Below are 21,380 nucleotides of genomic sequence, written 5' to 3'. Positions count from 1 at the left end.
TTTGTTTGGCATCTATGTGAGTTACTTAGCTGCTTCGAAAGGTACCGTACGTTTCTAAGTATTCCCTCACATAACATCATATCTTCCCCTAAACACAAGTAGGAGCAAATAGTAAACTCTTGGTCACTTTATTTTTTTGTTAGCAAAAGTACAGAACAAACTCCCACACTCATAAAGAAGTATTTGGCGAAGTAGCATTAAAACTATATAAACAGGCTGCTGACTACATCTGCACTAATATAACAACAATGTTCTCTCCCATTGTCGCATTCCAGCACTTGTTTGTTTGCGAGGAGCACATTTGTAAAAGCCGAGATTTTGCTCAGCGAAACACGTCGTTACCTCTGGACGGAGCTTTATGTACTCCAGACAACGTTCGAAGCTCACGGTCATCTGAAGAACGCTGAAGAGCATGCCGCCAAGTGTCATTAGGCCTACTGGTACCTGCACAGGTATAAGAATAGGACTCATTTCTCGTATATAAAAGATGCATCTGCTCGAACGTAATAAACTTCCAATGGTGTACAAGCAAGATCATTCAAGCATTGTATACTCACCGAAGACACAGCTTTCTGGCCTCACTTCCGGAAAGTATCGTGCTTTTATACGTAAAGGCTATGCTCCTTTAGAACAAATTAACAGCTGAAAAATTTCCAAAGGCATGATGCGCCCTGAGAAGATATAATCTCTTCTCCTGAGTACAATTTGACTACACCAGCAATATTTGAGCGCCCACTAAACTGCCGAAATTTATCAAAGGTATGTTGGTAGCCAAATATAATTTTAGAAACACTTGATTCCTATGTCAATCCAAGTAGTCCTGAATTGATACTTTTAGTGAACTTTAGATTTTAAACTCTGCTTTTGCACTTTTCAGTTTACGCGGCAGTTTAAACGTGCAAGAGATTAAATGTTACACTTGCTAATTTACTTAGTATTTTTGAACGTACTTGTTACAAACGGCCCGACTGATCATAAATACTAGCCTGACTTGTTATCGACAAGCTAACCTTTTTTTTCTTATTATGCATAAAATGGACACAAATACTCAAGAATTATTCGACCCACTATAACAGAACTATTACCGGTTCCAATACAGTGTGTGGTACAAGGTAAGCAGACAGAACAGCAACGATTCATATCCAACTATAGATAACTAGATGAAAAATATAAATGTTCACATTATCTACTGTTAATGAACGAGACCAGCGAAGGACGCCAACACAGAGGTGCACATGACAACGCTGGACTAACAACTGAGTTTGTTTCTAAACAATTAACAATCATATGTACCCTTCAGCAAGAAGCAACGCATGCGCACACAGCAAGAGAAAAAAACATATTAGTGATAATCCCGAGGAAAATGAAATGCCCATCACAGCAAGCTGTATGTATTCGCTTAAGGAGCTTAAGAACTGGAATTCCTTATCGAATAATGTCAAAGACGTGTCACTGACACAATTCTCATCATTCTTGATTATATGATATGCTTCCAGGCATTCGCGTTGGTTCTATGTTTTACCCCGCCCCCGAATGGTCTGCATTTATGCTTCCGGCAATATTATGGCAAATTCGCCCCCTCACTAGAGAGCACATATCTTTCATGTTCACGAAGTCAGGCAAGATACATTTGTCCGCTTGATAATGGAATACAATACATAACTTGCGTTGCACAGGGAATAAACTTTGCCTATTGGTTAACCGTGCACTATAATTTTGTCCTATTTCTTATTATCCTGCACAAACTAGCCAATTTACGTGGGGCGGAAAAAAACCCCTTAACACCTGAACGATAGACGACCTGTTTATATTGTGTGAAAGCATGGGAACGTAAGGCGTGGTTTTAATATTTGTTTTCCACTTTGTATGTCGGCTTCGTTCGTTTCATCTTTACACTCCTTAGCAGTTCTTAGAGATAACTTGGATTTCTTAGAACTAAACTTTGTCCTCTGTACCTCTCTGTACCTGCGTCCTTCCGCTAGCTTTAATCTTTACCAATATGTGTCAACTGGCCTAGCTCTCCACTCTATTGATTTTCTATCGAGAAGGAACGTTTAAGTGCGGGCACAAATTTACTTCAAAAATTTTCATGATTAATATTTCTATACATTTCATTCGATATTACGGCTCCATTAGATTTGATTAATATTCACCCATAAATATTGTGGCATGGTGGCAGGTTAAAACTGCGAAGGGTTGCAGATTTTGAGGTTCCTGTGGGAAGTCTGAAGAGGTCTAATGGAAGTGGGTCATCTGAGAGTAGTCTATACTATGCTTGCTGCAGCGTTTAGTATGTATACACAGTAAAACCAGCAATTTAGGGCGATTTCAATAAAGTGTTTGGTGAGTCAGTGTCCTTTGAAAACATAACAAAATCCGATCACTCATTTTCGCAGCTGAGAATCGAATCAAGATACGTTCTGTAAGCACTACCCTAAAGATCTATACAGTATACGGATTAGCTGTACACAGATGCAAAACAAAGAATGCGCAAGATAAGGAGCCTAAAGCACTCTCTAACCTTCGCAATAAGTAACAGGCATAAGGAAGGTTTTAACATACACTGGGTGCCTGTTTTTCCAAATGCATGTCTGTTTCGAAACTCCTCTTTACTCCTCGAAACTCCTCGTACCATCCAAACGCACACTTGTCGGAGAAAGTGTGACAGATACTGCGCCTTACCTCCAGAAGTCTCATCTTGTCTAGCGTTCCTGCTATCTGCAACCCCACACTTGAACGCGCGCCATGGAACGCCACGCGACAGCCGCCACAAAAGCGGGACACACTTTTCCCACGACAGTATGAGCCATTAAAGGCTTTCGTTTTAAAAATCATGGAGCGTTGTCCGGTGCATTTTCTCGCGCCAGGTGCAACATGCAATGTAGCTCCGCGATCGTCACTTGGGCGAGCAAGTTTATATCCGCTACAACCTATTTGAAGGATGGTTCCAGGAGCGGCTCAATGTCCTTTCTGCCTTTACCGCTGCGCACGGGAGCACACTCGGCCACGATCTCGCTGAAGGTCCGAATCGCGGTGGTGTTAACGGCGTCGTTCACGTAAGCATATAAGCCCCGCCGCGGTGGCACAGTGGTTAGATCGCTCACATAAACATATAAGCCCCGCCGCGGTGGCACAGCGGTTAGATCGCTCGACTACTGTGCGCGAGAATGCGGGATAGCGTCCCTTCTTCGGCGGCCGCTTTAAAAGCAAAGTGACCATGTGCTGTGCGATGTCACTGCACAGTAAAGAGCTCCAGGTGGTAGAATTTTCTGAAGCCTTCCACTACGGCGTCTCTCATTGCCTGATTCGCTTTGGGACGTTAAACTCCACAAACCAAACGAAAGATAAACATAAAAGCGTGCCCCGCCAATACGTCCTAAGTGGTTTATGTTTATGAGGCGTTGATCACGCTCGCTCGCTGCACGCGATGCCGTTCGAGTCGACGACGAAAGGTAGCGATGCGACGAAGCACGAAGCGCACGATAAGGGCGTCTTAAAGGCGCAAAATATCCGAACCACTCCGAGCCACTGCTATAATGTTCTAGCCTCTATACCACTGCTGCTGCTCCTGCTGATAATGATGGCGCGGCCTGCGCAAACGCCCTCTACTAAACGGAATATGCAAAACTCTACTGCGGAAAACCTTTGAACACTACATACCAGGCCAAACCAAGCCGCCTTAATGATAAACATAACAGTGGACACTTGCCACTCGTGCCGGCTTTTGCGCCCGTTCACGTCATATAATGCGTGAGTTTTCCCAAGTTACGACCTAACAGCGCGGTTTTTAATGCATAACACATGATGGAGTTGATGCTGGAATTCGCCTACGAAAACGCAGCTCCAGAGAACACAGAAGCGAGGTTCTGTTGCATAAACACCTCTGAAATTCCTTGCATAAATATATCGCAAAGCGCATAAATAGCTGCGCTCAAATTTTTTCTTAAGGACTATTTGTAATCGTCTTTAGCAATTATTTAGTACGATGACGATGATGAATACAGAAGTAAGTATGCCGGGCAAATGTAGCTATGGCCAGCTTAAAATCTACCACTTAATTGGCAGTCAACGGTGGTGCGGAATTTAATTTGGGGATTTATGGTTAATGGCCGAAGAGCAAACAATCTACATGGCAACACTCACCGAGCATGCGGCGCTCAAAACCAGCCCCAAGCTGCTAGGATTTGGTCCTTCTTCACCGGCGAACAAGGTGTTGGCGATGAGTGTGCATAAAACCACCACGAATGCGGCACAGGAGGACATTGTCCTCGTAAACCGAAAACAGGAAAGGAAGAACGAGTAGTTGCCCAGGGTTCGGTCCGTCAGGCGGTGGTAGTGCTCCTGGAACTTTGATAGCATTCCGTAGGCCCGTATGCTACTCAATGCGTCCAAGGTCTCGGTGACAAGCTGCATTACCCGAGACGTGCCGAGGCTGTCGCCAAACCTAGCTTTCTGCGACACCTTCAAGCATAAGTGCTGCAACACAGAAGAAATGTAAAACATATAGTTCAGTGTAGTTACCCTAGAAAAATGTCAACGCAGTGCGGTCACAAATTGCCAGCAAATGATTTTACATTTATCATATCATCAAATGCAATAAAATGCAAACGTCTTAGCAGAGCTGCTGGCTGTCACGTAGTGCACATATCACGTACTCTGGAGCTGAAAATATGGTCTACTGATGTAAAAAAGTGGTTCGGCAGCATAAAGTGTTCAAGTTAAGTTACGTGGACTATAGACTTTCAAAGAAATATTACTGACAGTGGGCTCATTATGGGTGCATATGGTGTGCCATTAGGTGGCTTTTATTGCAACACAAATATCCTTGGTCCACAGGGCGATATACACACCATTACGTCTTACAAACTCCTGCAGCAATATCCCAATGTCCAAAAGGCAATTATTTACGCAGATATTTCCCAAAACACTTACCTATTTGCACCTAATTTAGACTTTGCTTTTCTATGACGAAAATTGAGAGATGACTGCTACATTCGCAATCGAAGAACAGCACAGAACTTTCTATCCCATTCAGCTTTAGGGTCAATGTTTGTGGTATATTTTGTTACCACCTTTTAGCGTGACATTCGTGATACGCTCACTTTCAGTGACCAAGAATCTTGTACGATCGTCTTTGGGCCGTCGACGTCACAGCCACGTGGCCTCGCACAAATAAATAGCGGCGCCAACGCGGAAGTCCCCCTGACGGCTCTTACAAGTTCGACAGCCAAAAGAAAGCATGGTGGATCCTATTATTGACCCATGAACAATCATGGCCTTTTGTACTGCTTTCACGCTAGACCGAAGCAGATATGGACCGGTAGTATTAAAGCCTAGGTACTCGAGTTCAGTAGCCGAGCGTGTTAACCACCGAACAATCGAGGCAGGTGCTTCCACTTATTATAACCAGCTTAAATAGGGGTAAAGCTCAGCCATTTGGTGCGGCGGCTTCGAAATGGTACCACAGGTAGAAATAAGCCAGCGGCTATGGTTAAGCATATGGTTTTCACTCCGGCGGCTAACAGATAGCGCCTTGTGTACAGCTGGCACTGCGACGCACCAGCCCCATAGTCACAGAATGTTTGTATCAGGCAAGTATCGTGTGACCAAAAGCGATTTCAACGGGTTAAAACGAGTGAAATGAAAAAAAAAAAAAAAAAAAGCCAGTGTTCTTCTTCAGCCTTTGCACACACAATATTAGAGGGGAATAATCTGCCTCCAAATGTTTTTGTTCGGAACGTTTTCAGTCTGGTGTAGCCAGTGTCTTATAATTTTGATGTTTTCACACCTCTGCTGTTGTTATCCTTGGCATGTTCTACTGATGTGTAATCTTACATTTTGTATTTTGAAAGCATTCGTTTAGTGGTCCGGTGAAACTGCTGGGGTGGTGCAGTGGTAAGACGCCCGACTACTGTCCGGAATACCCGGGTTCGAACCCGACCTCGGCTGCTGCGTTTCGATGGAGGCGAAACGAAGAGGCGTCCGTGTGCTGTGCGATGTCAGCGCACGTTAAAGATCCCCAGGTGGTCGAAATTTCCGGAGTCCTCCACTACGGCGTCTCTCATAGCCTCAGTCGCTTTGGGGCGGTAAACTGCTGCGTGACACCTTTTTTTTTGTGCTTCTGATAAACCAAGCGCGCGTTTCAAGTATGTTTTCTGAAGCGCTGACCTGTATTGTACAGTACCTTTCCTCCTGCCTGGCCTTTCGAGACTGCAGTAGTTAAAAAAAAATTAAAACATGTTTTTTTTTTCATGATCAAGAAATGAACGCACTGGTATGTTGCCTACCCACCAGTTCTGTCCATCGATGCAGGTAGCCCAAGAGGAGCTGCCCCATTCATAGTGCATTTTTAGTGTGCCTAGCCCACCTAGTTCCCCTGTAGGTTGTATTTGGACGTATGTGAGCAGCCCCTAAGACGAACATTTTTTTCTTTTCGCTTAGCCCCTCCAATACTGACATATGACCGATGTGAGCTCTGAGGAGACAACCCCAATTGGCGCCTGCCCACACGTTCACCCGGTTCAGGTGGCTGATATGGGTTCTGCAGGGACAGCCCCAGCCCAAATGCTCGTATCGTAAGCCCAGATGCTCGTATCATATCGTAACCACGCCGTAAGGGAAGGGAGGAAGGTGGGAGTGAAAGTGGAAAGAGAGAAATAGCCGTAGTGGAGGGCTACGGAGTAATTTCGACCACCTGGGGATCTTTAACGTACGCTGACATCGCACAGCATACGGACGCCTCTTCGTTTCGCTTCCATCGAAACGCCTTTCTTTATTTTCTCTTCTGTCCGCACGAGGCAGCGGAGGTGGCTCAGCTCCAGTAGCAGGCCCGTGCATTTTATTTTCCTTCTTCAACAACAGCAACAACAGCCACAACAACAGCAACAGCAACAACAACCACCAATTATTATTTAAAGGAGCCGCCGGTGGCTGTGTTAATAATGTAATTAAGAACCCCAGATGGTCGAAGTTACTCCGCAGTCCTCCACTGCGGTTCTCTTCCTCTTTCCACGTTCAGTCCTACCTTCGTCACTTCCTACCCCTTATGGCGCGGTTCAGGTGTTCACAGAGACAAGTGTGACAGATACTGCGCCTTCATCCGTGAACCAATTATTATTATTATTGTTGTTAAATTAATTGGGTTAGTATGGGCGTTCTCAATATGGAGCTACATTAACGCAGCAGATTCCCTCAACTACCCGACAAGGGACCGATACAGGCTAAATGTAAAAATGCCATCAGACCTAGCTCAAGCAACGCCTATAAGGGGCCCACATAGTGTCAAAAGGGCCCAGCCCCATTAGGTCTTCCCCACTTGTAGCATATAGGGAACCGACGTGGGTGTCAGAAGGGTTGCCCCAGCCACTCTTTCGGGCCCATCATTGTGTGCTACATGGGAACCTGCTCAGGGGGCGCGCTCACCATTCGTAAAGATGAGGTGAATACGGTCTTCTGGCAAGATAAAAACACGAAAGCATTGTGGAGCGCTAACAAGGGTCGTCCAGAATCCACCATTCGCCCATTAAAAATAAAACGTTGCCACGACTTCAGAGTAGAGGTACAATGAGAAAGACAACTAGACGTATCGCCGTCTATTGGACAGCAAGCAACCATGTTTTTAGTAATGCTTTCTAACTAAAAAAGAGCGCACTTTTGGCAGGACACAGGGAGTAAGACATCACACAGCAGCACCAACTGGCCCGGCTACTCTTCTTGAATGCTTTCTCCCTCCTAATCCCTCCTAAGGGACAACACATTTTGCTTAGCAATTTCAAATGCAGGATTCACGAGGAAGAGTAACATTGCTGCTGCTGACGAGGTGCAGAAATGCAAAATTTAACAATGAATGGTAAATTATGGACTCACTCCTTGGAACTTCGACATAAAATGCTCGCTCATTGGTAATTTTCTGCGCACAATGCAGCCCTTTGACACACACTTTTTGAAACTCTTCGAGGTGCCTGTATATTAGCTTGAAACGCCTCCTCCAAGGAACTGTCATGCCGGTAGGCGAACTTGTAACTCACCAATAAGAACCCTCCAAGAAGGACGACTACGGCAGTAGCCGCGATCACCGTCGGAGACTGCGTGGCAATGACGGCAACCTTGGCGAGCGTGACCAGCGTGTTCTGCACGGTTTGCTTGCCGGCCAAGAAGACCCGTGAGTCTATTGAGTCCATGTCGGTTGTGAAGCGGTTCAGAATTCTTCCGCGGGGCGTCGAATCGAAGAAGGACACTCCACTCCGTAGAATGGCGTTAAGCATCTGGCAGTGCACAGTGGTGGACAACTGCCGTGCGGTGAAGCTCAGCAGAATGGCGCCCAGAACCCGGAAGAGAACTGCGAGAAAATATTACAGGGAGCACTTATGTGCTCCCATAATCTTTGTGGGTATGAGGGGATAGCCTACGCCACCACTCGACATAAAAAACCGCCCTAATGAAGCCATTGATGTGCCTGACCTGGCATCCAAGAGCAATAGAAGGCTGATTGCCTTTTCACTTTCCCACCTCAAATAAGCAACCTGAGCTGGCCGCTACTCCAAACTCTCTGATATCATGTGGTCTCGTTAAACAGCACAGACCATTGAAGAATCAATGTCCGACCATGGTAGCTACTATGTTGCCAACTGCCAGCCCCAGTCCCGTGATGTTTAGGTCACAACACCGGCGCCGACGCTTACGCCGAACATGATGCCGAACTTTCTAAGTAACGACCCATTAACGCTACCACACTAAAATGTGCGCGGCCCATAAGCCAAGAAAGGCACTCGCCTTAAAATAACAAATCAACTGCTCGTAGGAAAGGCATACCGTCCATAAGGCACAGGCCTAGCAGCACTTGCACCCAAGGCTCGTGTGTTCCTTGGTGGGCCCCCGTGGCGTCCGTCCACAACTTGATCCAAACCTGTTCCCATCCTAGGGCACTTGCTGCCAGGACGAAAATTGCCACAGCCAAGGGTCCCGTCCACCCGCCCATTCGCATGAGAGCGAATATGACCTGCCACGAGGTCTGCGAGGAATATATGCCCATTTAGTTTTCTGGGCATAGCATGCTTAAAGTAGTGAAATTTAGAATACTCAAGTGCGTTTACACTCCACTGCGAAACTTCTTCCATGTTTCCTTTTCAGGAAAAGTGAGAGAGACGTGTAAAATGCCGGGAGAACATTCTAACTAAACCTTGCATCTGAAACATTTACAGCCGCGAATAGAAATGAATACGTTTAGTGTTTCCATAGCAATTAAAAGTATCCTTGACATGAAATAGTATTCGTTTTCTGTTCATGATTATAATGACGCTCTAACATCCACTTGTTCATTCTTGAGTACTTGACGGCGGCTGTAATTTGCTTCAGTTCCATTTTAGTTTTACCCCTTCGTCAGCGCCTTTAATGAAATTGAGTTTCATAGCTACCAAATTATACATTGCAGTCATTGTAATGCTGCATGTAATGCAAGAATGACGAATGGTAATTTTTATACCAATACGTAGAGTACGAGGTCATCGTAACGGGATCAGTGCTCTTCAAATTGTAATTATCCGCACCCCCCACTCTAACATGCTGCACCATACACATTGACGTAATTCGCACAATTAGTTCGAAGTTTAGGGGAACCTTGAAAGTGGGGAGTGTAATTTGTAATAACGGAGTGCATGGTTACATTTGCGTCCACTTAAGCGCACCAATAAGGCTACAACAAAGCTGTAAAATGTTCTAAAAAAAATCTATAACTTGATGTGGGAAATGTTATAGTCCGAAGTTTAGGGGAATGAACCAGTGTGGGGCATAATTGTAATAAGGGATTGATTGCTCATTGGAATCCATTTAGTCACTGACAAACTTCCCCCTGCGACTCATTTATCACTTCAATCTCGCCTTACCATCTCCTAGCCTTCCTGGTTAGCTAAGTGCTAAGAACGATTGCCTCGAACAGGCGATGGTTCCGGGTTCGAACCCTTAAAATACACGAATTTTTATTAAACTACTAAATTTCTGAGAAAGCTGCAAAGCTTTTCTTTGTAGCCTTATGGTAGTGTTTAGGTACGTTTCAATGAATAATCACTCCCCTACAACATATTCTACACACTCGCAGCCAACGGCCTCGCAGGTTTTGAAGAGAAATGTATTCAGTGCGTTTGGTTTCTTTTTAACCCGTTACGGGCTACGCCAGATTGATTAACCAAATTGTCAAGTGCGCTACTATCCAGAGTAGCCGACGAAACCCTCAAGCGACTGCCATCAAACTTTTCGAAGCTTCTGCCTTGTATCGGGCTCTACACAGCTCCATTAGCTGTGGAACGTGGTGCCTCACGTGCCAGCTGAAGTGTAGAAGCCCAGCTCTATACCAGAGCATAGGATAAAAGATAATGTGGATTCCAGTACACTTTATTCTACGGGAAGCCATTCTGCTTTGGATAAGTGAACAATTTCAAAAGTGCTTTTGTTAGACGAGCAGAAGCTTTTTTGGTTCAGAATTCATTGCGTACATCGCCTCTTCGGCGCTTTGTGTCGACAGTATATCGGCCTCCTAGCCTGAACAATAGAAGAGGTGACGCAGTCGCACGGGATTGATTCTGCATTCGCTGTGTTAGTCTCTATATTTTGAGGCGAGATCTGTTCTTGGCTCATGTTCAGTGTCAGCAGAAATTGTTCATTCATCCACGCGTTGGTCGTCCAACCCGAAACTCCCATCATCACAACTTGGAACCAATCTTTGCCCGTACTAACAGATTGAAGAACTCTTTTTTTTCCGCGCATTGTCTCCCAGTGGAATGCACTTCCAAAAGATGTTTTCTCCGCTAATGATGTAACAGTTTTTGAAGAATGTGTACGAAAAGCCCTGCTTTGATTTTTTGCTTCCCTATTTGCTGATTCAATTTTTTTTCCCATCATATGTTTGCACTGTACCCTGTTCGTTTTATATTTTTGCTTGCCGATGGTGGCGCTGAAATGCATTTTATTTTGTCCTGTATTGCCCTCCTGCTTGGTCTATATTGACTGCAGTATGTTCTAAATAAAAAAAAATAAAAAAAAAATGTCCGTACGAACTGACACTTAAAATCTGTCTTCATTGTCGACAAGCTTGGTATCGAATCCCTTTTTTTTTTTTTCTGAACCCTGCCGAGTGTGCAAACCACTGCTCCACTTTTTTATTGCACTCAAAATATACATTATTCACACAAGTATTCTTAGGCGTATTTCAATGAGAGAACATGACTAAAATTATTTTAGCAACTTTAATGTTTCAGTGTGCGGGAGGAAAGCAGCAGCTAGATCCACAGTTTTTTACTTCACAGTAGCTTGAAATGGCATCCTTAGAGCACGCCGGGCTCGCGAAAAACATATTGCAATTTTCCTTGTCTAACGCAAGGATGATAGTAGTGATGGCAGTGAAGATGCAATTGTGATAATAATAATTGTGATGGTAGCGATGATAATGACGCTACAGTTATAATGATAATTCTTGAATTACCGATTACAATGACGGTGCATTTGGTTCGTAAGGATGACAGTAGCGATAGTGATGGTGATAATAGTAGCGATGACAATTACGCCGAAGTTCGTGGCAATCATGACTGTGACGATACATTTAGTTTATACTGATATGATGATAGTAGCGATGCTGATGATGATGCAGTTAGTGAAAATAGTCCTGTAAAGTGACTTTTGCCTTTTCCGCGTTTAAGCAGACACGCGCAGTCCTGTAATTTTTGCTGGGGATAGAAAAAATGTGGCTTCCATAGGCACGAAAATCTATTTGGCATCAAATACGTGTTCAAACAAAACAACGCACAGCACCCTTCTTCCCCAGTGAAGTATTGTTTGCATAAAAGCAGGGTGAAGCTGTAGAAGCGGCCGTACCAGTGTGCAGAGACAGCTGAAAATGTTTGCGTAAGCTTCGCGTGCCCACCTAGAGACAAATAGCGAGCAGCAGCGTTGAGGCAGAACTCGATAATGCGCTGCATGAATAGGGAGGCAAGGATTGAGCTTTCATTCGGGTCTTCCTGCCATCTATGATATAGCTGAGTCATGCATTGACAGACAGAAAACGTTCTCCCGCGACGTACTCACAACATTCATCATTATGACCGGCCGGACTATACCCCCTGCAGGGCGAATGCCCCTCCCATATTCCTCCAATTAACCTCGCCCTGTTCTAGCTGCATCCACTTGACCCCTGCGAACTTGACCTCATACGCCCATCTGATTTTCTACCGGCCTCTGCTCCGCTTACCACCCCTCAGTATCCAACTTGTTACCCTTTTCGACCATTGGTTATCCTCGCTTCGCACTACATACCATGCCCACAGCATTACCCACATAATTAAGTAATTTATTTATTTATTTAGCAAATACTGCCGGCCTGTGTAACAGGCCTTAGGCAGGAGTGGGGTACAAACATCCTAGTAGAAACAAGATGAACATTACAACAGAAGCAGGAAACAATCAGAATCAAAACCAGAGCATGCCACACATGAAATGTGAAAGGTGTTCTCGAATATCTATGATTCAATTTCGAAACGATATATACGCTGTTTTAATAAAGGCTCTTTCCTAATAAACGTTCTTTTCTCATATACAAAGCTTTCATTTGGCAATAAAAACAACTGTTCCTTCAGAAGTATGTTAAACAGCTCAATCAATTTTCTGTACAAATGATTGGTTTTTAATAAGACGACAAATGTTTGTTTTGTGTATCTATAGTGTGATATTGCCTTCGCTTCAAACTCATTTGTTGTGCCAGTGCGGTAAGAAGTTTCAATTCCTCTAGCTGGTCAATATTCAAGGCTAAAGCATCTATAAAATGCCTATATTAACACGCACGTCTTAACGGGATACTAGAAATATGCTTTGTTATATTTTTATACAATCGCAGATACGACAGCTCCACTTTCGGTTGTTGCAAGATTATGAAATATTAGCAGATGTGCTGTAGTGCATATAAAATATACTTCAAACATACAGTGTCTGGGATGCATTATTCATTCGGATGAAAATATATGCGAGAAATGCGCATGAAACCATAGCGGAAGAATGAGAAATACTTTGACGAAGATAGGTATAAAAAAGCCAACCTCATCTGGACCTCATCTGGAGGTCAAACACGGCAAAATACCACGAAGCGTAACAAAAAATACGCGAGATTCAGGAGATGTTTTGTACGTAGCACTGCGAATTATGAAGAGGCATGCACCAGTTGCGGTTTTTTGTTTATTTAAAGTGCGATGGGGGGGGGGGGGGGGGGAGGGGGGGGGGCGTTAGTACGTACTTATTGCGTGTAAAAGTAGCATCGAACGATAAGACTTGTGAGCTTTAACGTTCACATAGTCCCTATTGAGTAGCGCTGGCCGCAAGTTATAGGTGGTCATAACAATAGTTTTCTTCGAAGATCATAACAGACACCAGTCAATTATACGCCCTTTCATTGAGACAGAATTTATATTTCTCTTCTTGCCTCTTTTGGATTGGCGAATTCGCTTACCATTGTAGACTCTCCAAACTCATCCACCGTTACTCTGCCAACCGAATCACAGTCTTGCAGATCTTCCCGCATGCTGGACAAAAAAAGAAAAGGATGTAAAAACAAACGCAGATAGTGCATTCAAAGAGAGATGAAATAATGCTAGCCTTCCGGCAATTGTAAAATAGCATTAAGATAAGCATGTTCCGCGTGCGTCGCGAGCAGTGTTTATCAGTGCAAAGCCACGCGAAGATTACGCCATGGCAACATGCTGTCCTACATGTACTGAAGAACTACGAATCATGGTAGCAGTGGAAGAGCACGTAGTTAATAGACATGTACTCGTTATAATGACAATTCCTTAATTAAGCAATAAGATGGTATTGTGTGTTGAATATAAACACGTAATACCAAAGTACTCCACAATCTTGTGTTTTCTGCAGTTTTATTGTCGTGTCAGAAACTGACATACGGACTGAGTTCAGACAGCGCGCTGAAGAAACTCAAAGGAGCGTGCCGACCGGTTTGCCTGACGCCGTGAAAGCTTAGGCGTAGCCGGGGCTCTGTAGCTGTCGCCACTCGACTAGGTTTAACCAGAGCCAAACCACAGCCAATTTTAGAGCGCAACTCTTTAGCGCCCGTTCCTGCGTTTCGCGTTGCCGTCGGCGTTGTCCCACGTAACCAGCTCCGCAGCTGAGGCTGCCTCCCGCAACCTCTCGATAGCTTAATTACTCTCTTAATTTCTTCCACCACAAAGCTTCCTTCGTGACAGTCAAGAACTGTTAGTGGAGTGTTTCTTGAAGGAATATGTGTGAATAAAAACGTTGTCTTTGCTCGAAATCTTTTTTCTTTTCATGAGGAGACCGGTCAAGCGGCGCCGGTAGCTGTGGCGGTTGCTAGGCAACGGCTCAAGGTCAGTGCGACCACGGCCAATGTGCGACAACGACGAAAGTGCGGTCACGGCGAAGAGGCTGGCGTAGTGTAGCTATCGCTAAAAAAAGAAGAGAACAATTCGCGACGGCAGCCCACCAAGCCCCGTCCTTCCCGCGTAACTTGGGGGCGTCCAACGAATGAGCGTTTTCAGCAAGCCCCGATGGAGTTTTCGGGGAGGGAGCGCGCAAAGAGGTGTCGCTTAAGTAGTTGCGAACGCTCGACAGGAGCAGTTTTTAAAAATTATTTGTAAACTATATACAGGGTAGAGTCAAACCTCTTCAATTTAACTCGATTACTCATAAGGACCACCTCTATAGATGTCTTGTATAAGAATATTAAGTTCGAGAAATAATTATTACGCTTTTTTCTTTCTATATAGAAACAAAGGAATGCTTCCGCCACTCTACTTTTCAGATGCTTACCGCGCACTGGAGGTATCTTCGGATGAATTGCGCTGTAAGGAATCACTTATGTTCTTTGGTGCCTGAGGGTCTTGGATTAGGTCTTCTAGACTTTTGTAAATCCGGATCCGTCTGTCATGCACTAACACAAGCTTGTCCATGTGGCATAGATAATTCGCTTGACTACATACCATGATTCTTGTCTGCAATAGAATGAAAAGAATTTCAAAAAAGGTGGTTTTAGCTCTAAAAATATAAGTGCCATATGAAATGCCTCTTTTAATTTCAATGAGCGCTTTAGATGGGAAATATATATTAAAGACTTCTATCCAAGAATGCATGAGCATCCCGTAGTCTCTAATATACAAATCATATAGCATTTCGTCCTGATAAATATACAATACCGAAGAGCTTCCCAACGTACGCTGCAAGCGCTTCGAATTACCAGCGCTTAGCATATGTACAATAAAAATAATTTCAGAGCACCGGCCTCTTTGGCTGCATTCTGGTTTGTACAAGAATAGTGAGCTCTTGCTCTGAAATCTTCGAAGGGACTTCTAAGCGTATGCATTTTATAGGACATCTGGTGCGCACACAGGTGAAATAATAATGTCGAAATGCCTTTAGAAAGGGGATATAATGTGAGCATAAGAAAATGAGGAAAAGGGCCTCCCCAGAGTCATGCGCATTTAATCCAGATTAGGGTCGCCTTCGTGTACGCCACGTGACAGGTGCTGATAAGGACGCATTCTAATTTTATTTGGGCTATGTTTTATATCGTCAGAATATATCGCTCCGCTTTAATGGTACTATTTTTTTTTCTCTCACTGCCTTTTATCTCTGCCCTTTATCATTTTTATCTATCACTGCCTCGATTGCGAACTTACTTCTTTCCCCCCGCCGAAAAGTTTCTCCTATATATCCAGTTTCGTACGATCTACCGCAAAAATCTACTGCTAAAAAGTCGGCTACAAGCTACCCCTACATATATCTCATGCCACATTTATTATCTCCACATAGTAGGCGTTCCTTCATGGCATACTAAACATCGGCTTTGCCCATTTGCCCCCGCACCTCTGACAGTTGCAGCCATCTTCCTAGGCATGTATTAGATATTACTGACCAGCACTTTTAAGGCTGCCGTGCGCAATCTGTTTCTAAATACTTATTTTTCTTTGCATGTGGTTACCCTAATTCTATTTCCGCGACGAAGCCTGTTTTTGTTGCCTATTTTTTCTATCGCTGTCCTGTGTCATGCTAACATTTCGTCAGACTCTCCTCTGTAACACCTTCGGGCACTGATGGCATTAAATATAAAGAAATTTAAATTTACTCCTCCTATGAAGACTGTCGCTTACATTTAAGTGATTTCTACACCCTTTTCAAGGCAAAATTACACTTTCTGCAGGGCAAAGGCTACTTGCATATGCCTCTAAATAATCCCCTTCTCGACCCTCCATTTTATCCAACTAAACTTTCCAATCTCAAACACCCATCTAACTTTCTGCTAACTCGGGCTACGCTTGCTGTCCCTTGAAATCTAGTATGTTTCATCTGGTTACAAGCGGTTGTTTGCTTCGCACAGCATGACCTGGCCATGCCCATTTCTTCTTATTTTTGACTACAACGTCATTAACTCGCTTTTGATCACTGAACCTTTTGGCAAGCTTTCTCTCTGCTAGAGCTAAATTCACATTTTTTTTTTGTTCCATAGCCCTTTCCGTCGTTCTTAAGTTGAAGTCTTTTCTTGAGCATCCTCGTTATTCCACCCTCATTATAACTGTTCTCAATCCAGCTCTCTGATTACCTGCTCTAAGCCATTGGTGAATAGTATCAGACACATCGCGTATTCTCGCCGAACATCTTTCCTTTTTAGAATTCTTTTACTTTCTGAACGGAGGACTATAGCTTCCGAGCCGCGATTACAGATACCTTTCATTACTTTCACATACGGCTCCCCTATATCCTGATTTCGCAACGCCTGCATCACTGCTAAGGTATCGATTCGATGAAATGCTTTATCGTAGAAATAATGTAATGTGTAAGGCTCGATTTGATTTCGAGTATCTTCGTATCACCTGGCTGGTAGTGGGGCTATATTATATTGTAAGGTATTCTTTACGAAAGCGTGCCTGGTGTTGTGACTCACTCACTGAAGTCTAAGTCTGAGGGCTCGTTCTATTATCAGTTTCATTAGTGAATACCTTTTAATAATGTATAGGTAAGCTTTTCGTTCTAGACATTTTCCAGGTCTTCCCGTTTCTTGTAGATTGAGACAATATTAGAGTTCTTCCACGATCGAGGTACCGTTGAGGTTACGAGGCTTTACGTGTACAAACCAGGTAGCTTTTCTATCAAGATATACTAACCATCCTGTACCAAATCTGCATTTTACGGATCCTTCTAAAATATCCTTTCCATAGCGCCTAAAGCTTTCTTTGCACTCTTCCCAGTTACTGGCGAGACGATGTAATTCTCATTGCCTGCCATTCTCAGTGCCATTCTCATAATCATCTTGGTTACTGCGGCTACTGTGTAAATTTAGTGCAGATTATTAAGTATGCGCAGAGTTTCGCAAGCACAACCATGAAATAATGACAAAATGACTCGCTGTAATGACTTCAAGAGCATCAACTTGCATTGCGTTGCGGTAATATGATGTTACTGGGTGCATGTCGCAATGAATTTTTGCGTTACCTGCGCACTTGCAAATGCTGTAAGATCAATGACCAAAATTAGGTGAGATTCCTCTTCGCTGAACCTGGTTATACGGAGAGATTGCTCGGTTAAGCATAGTTAGGCGCTGTTTATCTTTGGTTAATCTTTTATTGTTCAAGCCTTAGCTAATCATTATTTTTCCAAACTGAGTCATGCTGTCTTTTATTAAAAAAAACAACAACAACAAAAAAACAAAGACTGTCCTTTTGATCGGTTAACTAGTTCGCCACAGTTTGAATGCCCGAAACTTCCAGGTTGCGTTCAAACGGGAACTTCTGCAAAATCAGGTCCAAAGCGGTGTTCCACTGTGTCATAGAAACGTTTTACCCGCTGTCTCTCAAGGCGTGTCTCTTTCATCTTCGGTTTCTGCTGCTAGTCTGGCGCGCCTCCTTTCACGATCATTACCAAGTGCTGGTTGCCGCCTACAATACCTCCGGGGTGGTGAGATTGGGCCTAGCGTCTTCGATTCATAGCCCGGCAACTACAATACCTGCAACCGAGTCTTCCATACGTCGTCAGGGGACCGTGGCTCTGCAAAGCACCGAGCAGTACTCGTGCTTATATCAAATAAACAGTGAGTCAAGTAGTTAGCCTAAGACACGATGAGTAGCGAGAGCGGCGGTGAGCCAGCTGTGAGTCATAATTAGGCACACCTGACGAGCAAAGGAATGCCGCCGGCTCTCCGCGTCGCGGCCGCGGTAGTGAAACGCAGCGAGTCGCGCGGTTAGACGCATAGAAAACGGCTGCGCTTTTATGAACGTAATTTTGTAACGCCACATGACCTTCAGCTTTACACGCGAGAAGTGGAGCTCCGCTGCAAAATTTGCGCACTTGCCGTGTCCTTGAGCAGGCCTTCGTTTCCGATCACATCATTGAATAGGCGGCCGGCAACCACAGGATCGAGTGCGCTGAGCGGGTCGTCCAGAAGGTACACGTCACTCTGGCTGTACAGTGCGCGGGCGATGGAGATGCGCTGCTTTTGGCCCCCGCTCAGGTTGGTGCCCTGCAGGAAGTGTTCCTTGTGAAAGTCTAGAAGAAAAGCCCGTGTAGTCTAAAACTTATTTCATCATCATCATCATCATCATCATCATCATCATCATCATCATCATCATCAGCCTGATTATACCCACTGCAGGGCGAAGGCCTCTCCCATATTTCTCCACTTAACCCGGCTCTGTGCTAGCTGCCTCCACTTGACCCCTGCGAACTTCTTAATCTCACCCGCCCACCTAACTTTCTGCCGCCCCCTGCTCCGCTTTCCTTCCCTTGGAATCCAGTTTGTTACCCTGAGCGACCATCGGTTATCCTCTCTTCGCACTACATGTCCCGCCCATGTCCATTTCTTCTTCTTAATTTCCACTAGAATGTCGGTAACTTGAGTTGTTTCTCTGACCCACTCTGCACGCTTTCTATCTCTTAATGTTACCCCTACCATTTTTCGTTCCATAGCCTCTGGGTTGTCCTCAACTTGAGTAGAACTCTCTTGGTCAGCCTCCACGTTATTTATCGTTCCTATTTCAGGATTTCACGCCATAGTTTAGTAACGGCTCCTAGTTCATTGGCATCCAAGAGCACTGGAAGGTTGATTGTTATTCCATCTTGCTACCTCAGATGAGCAACCCGAGTTGGCAGCTTCTCCCAAAATACTAACATCATGTGTTCTTGCTACGTATCAAATAAAACAATGAACAATCAGTGCTGGTCCATGTCAGCTGCCATCTATTACAGGCATACCCATGATTTTTCGCTCAGAACGCCGACGTCTATGGCAGATTTTCTTTTAACGAGACCTTTAACGCAGTCGCTTTAAACGTTACAGGGCCAATTTCACAAGGCTGCTACAAACTAGCTGTCACTAATCCTTTATGAGGGGCTTGGCTGTACAAACACATTGGACGTGACAGCTTTTGGCATTTGCCAAAGGAATTCCTGAGCAGCACTGTACCATAAGGTGTGGGATTCTCTGGTCCAGAAGCTCACCTATGTCTTTGTATATTATTTATTTAGAATGCACCTCAAGGCCCCAGGTGTGGGGTATTGCATGAGGGATAGCGGCCTAAAATCGAAGCGTGGCCTTGTGGTAGAGCATCCGCCTCGTGTTCGGGAGGTACCAGGTTCGATCCCTGGTGCCGCAGGATACCCACCGGATAAAGCCAGCATTGCCTTTCACTCCTTCATTTAGGGATAACAGAAACTAAGTATATCAATTATGAATAATCTCGGCACAACTGAAGATGGAATAATTTCTGACTGTATCGATAAAGACATCTGCACTTAAGCGGTCATCACAATAATACTCGCATAAAGAGGAGAAAACATTGCACACGCCATTACGGATGTAATTGCACACGAACGGCCTCTCAAAATGTGCCAAAGTAATCACTAAACGCGTAGGAATGATTACAGTACCTTCTCGCCTGCCTCTGTCATGTCTCCCGACTGCAGCTTGTTGAAGTCGTTCACCAGCTGGCAACTAGAAATGACGCGATGGTAGAAAGGCGAATGCATGGGTTTGCCGAATAGTATGTTGTCTCGAACGGTCATGTTGTGGACGATTGGAAGCTGGGGCACGAATGCTATCCGCCCCTGGAATGCGAAGCGATGTCATTTTTGAATTTTCATTCCTTTCCCAGTTCTGGAAGAAAGCACAGAGCTACCCACAAGCAAAGCCCCTATAACTCAAGATGAAATTCAGCAACAGCACGTTTTATTACCTTTAGATACTGCCTGAAGACATACCCTCGAATCGAGTGCTGCACATGCGCACTTCTCAATGTACACTGCGCGATAGCATCACTGTAGGTAAGCAATAAATAGTCCGCGTTTTCAATTAGCGAAGGAATCCTTTTGACGCTAAAACATCTAATGACACTGTATAGGTATATGAAAACCGATTCAGTAGCAGCAAAGGTATACCTTGGCAGCATCTTACACGAATCTACATGGCAGTATGTTGGAAATTAGCTAGTGCCCTTTATGTGCTGTTCTTAACCTGAGAAAGCCTGGTGACACTGAGTCGACCTATTGAAATACGTCATTTGTTTTGAGACCAATACAAATATAGTCAGCTTCCATATTCAATAATACGCGATGCTTGTTTAGAATAAGATGTGCCAATATGCAGTGTCTTCATGGGTCAATGAATTGTATGCTGTGTGAAGCGATGTGTCTTTCGTATATTCATAGGAATTCATACGCTATAGAAAGAAAACATTTTGTAGAACACAATTTAAACTTAGCTGCTGTCTGTCGGGGCGCGCTTGTATTATACCGTGGGTAAATAGCGAGCACAAAACTGCTACTTTTTTCAAACTTGCATTTGCAAGTACTCTTTCAAAACTGGATGATTCTACACGACGTTTTGTAGAATACTTATCGGGTGCAATGATATAATATTCAACATCCACACAACTCTCGTTCTCGGTAATATCGGAAACCATTCACACCCTGAAACAATACCTCTTGACCATACCAGGAATATTTTTTTTGTGAGCCCGGTCGACGCAGACTTTACTTAGTGTGTTTGCAATGGTGCCGCAGATGCCTTAAAACTACCGTTACCATCCTTAACTTGTCAGTTGGGTGAGCCTTTTGAGTGCGCGGAATCAGGAAGCAGTCTGTGCAACCCTATCCTATTTCCCAATTTCCTGTTTTCTCATTCCTATTTTTCAATGTCTGTTGCGTAGTGCACTGTCCGGTCGGAACCCTCCTCTAAATGATTATTTGTGAAAATGTCCGCACAAGCTTGAACTAGAGTATGAGCTCCTAAAGCGCATAACTCAAATTTACTAATTATGTTTGCAATTATTTTCTCATCATTATGTTCGACATGAATAAATAGCCCTTGAAAATATTTAGTGGTCTTT

General features: G+C 44.2%; 1 protein-coding gene across 1 annotated transcript in view; it reads right to left on the bottom strand.

Annotated features, from left to right (window-relative positions):
- LOC146178341 (ATP-binding cassette sub-family C member 2-like) overlaps positions 1–21,380 on the bottom strand; it is a 116,199-nt gene that overhangs the window by 17,007 nt on the left and 77,812 nt on the right. The window contains exons 15-22 of the mRNA XM_084579678.1: positions 19,924–20,100; positions 18,350–18,517; positions 14,818–14,999; positions 13,484–13,556; positions 8,812–9,010; positions 8,028–8,338; positions 4,144–4,476; positions 343–444 (exon numbers count right to left, since the gene is read on the bottom strand). Of these exons, the coding sequence (XP_084435804.1) occupies positions 343–444; positions 4,144–4,476; positions 8,028–8,338; positions 8,812–9,010; positions 13,484–13,556; positions 14,818–14,999; positions 18,350–18,517; positions 19,924–20,100 (1,545 nt within the window). The remainder of the gene's footprint in view (positions 1–342; positions 445–4,143; positions 4,477–8,027; positions 8,339–8,811; positions 9,011–13,483; positions 13,557–14,817; positions 15,000–18,349; positions 18,518–19,923; positions 20,101–21,380) is intronic.

The sequence above is a fragment of the Amblyomma maculatum genome, chromosome 9 (genome assembly GCF_055883805.1).
Source record: "Amblyomma maculatum isolate TAMU_Amacu chromosome 9, ASM5588380v1, whole genome shotgun sequence".
Classification (NCBI taxonomy): Eukaryota; Metazoa; Arthropoda; class Arachnida; order Ixodida; family Ixodidae; genus Amblyomma; species Amblyomma maculatum.
This window is presented reverse-complemented; position numbering and strand designations above follow the sequence as displayed.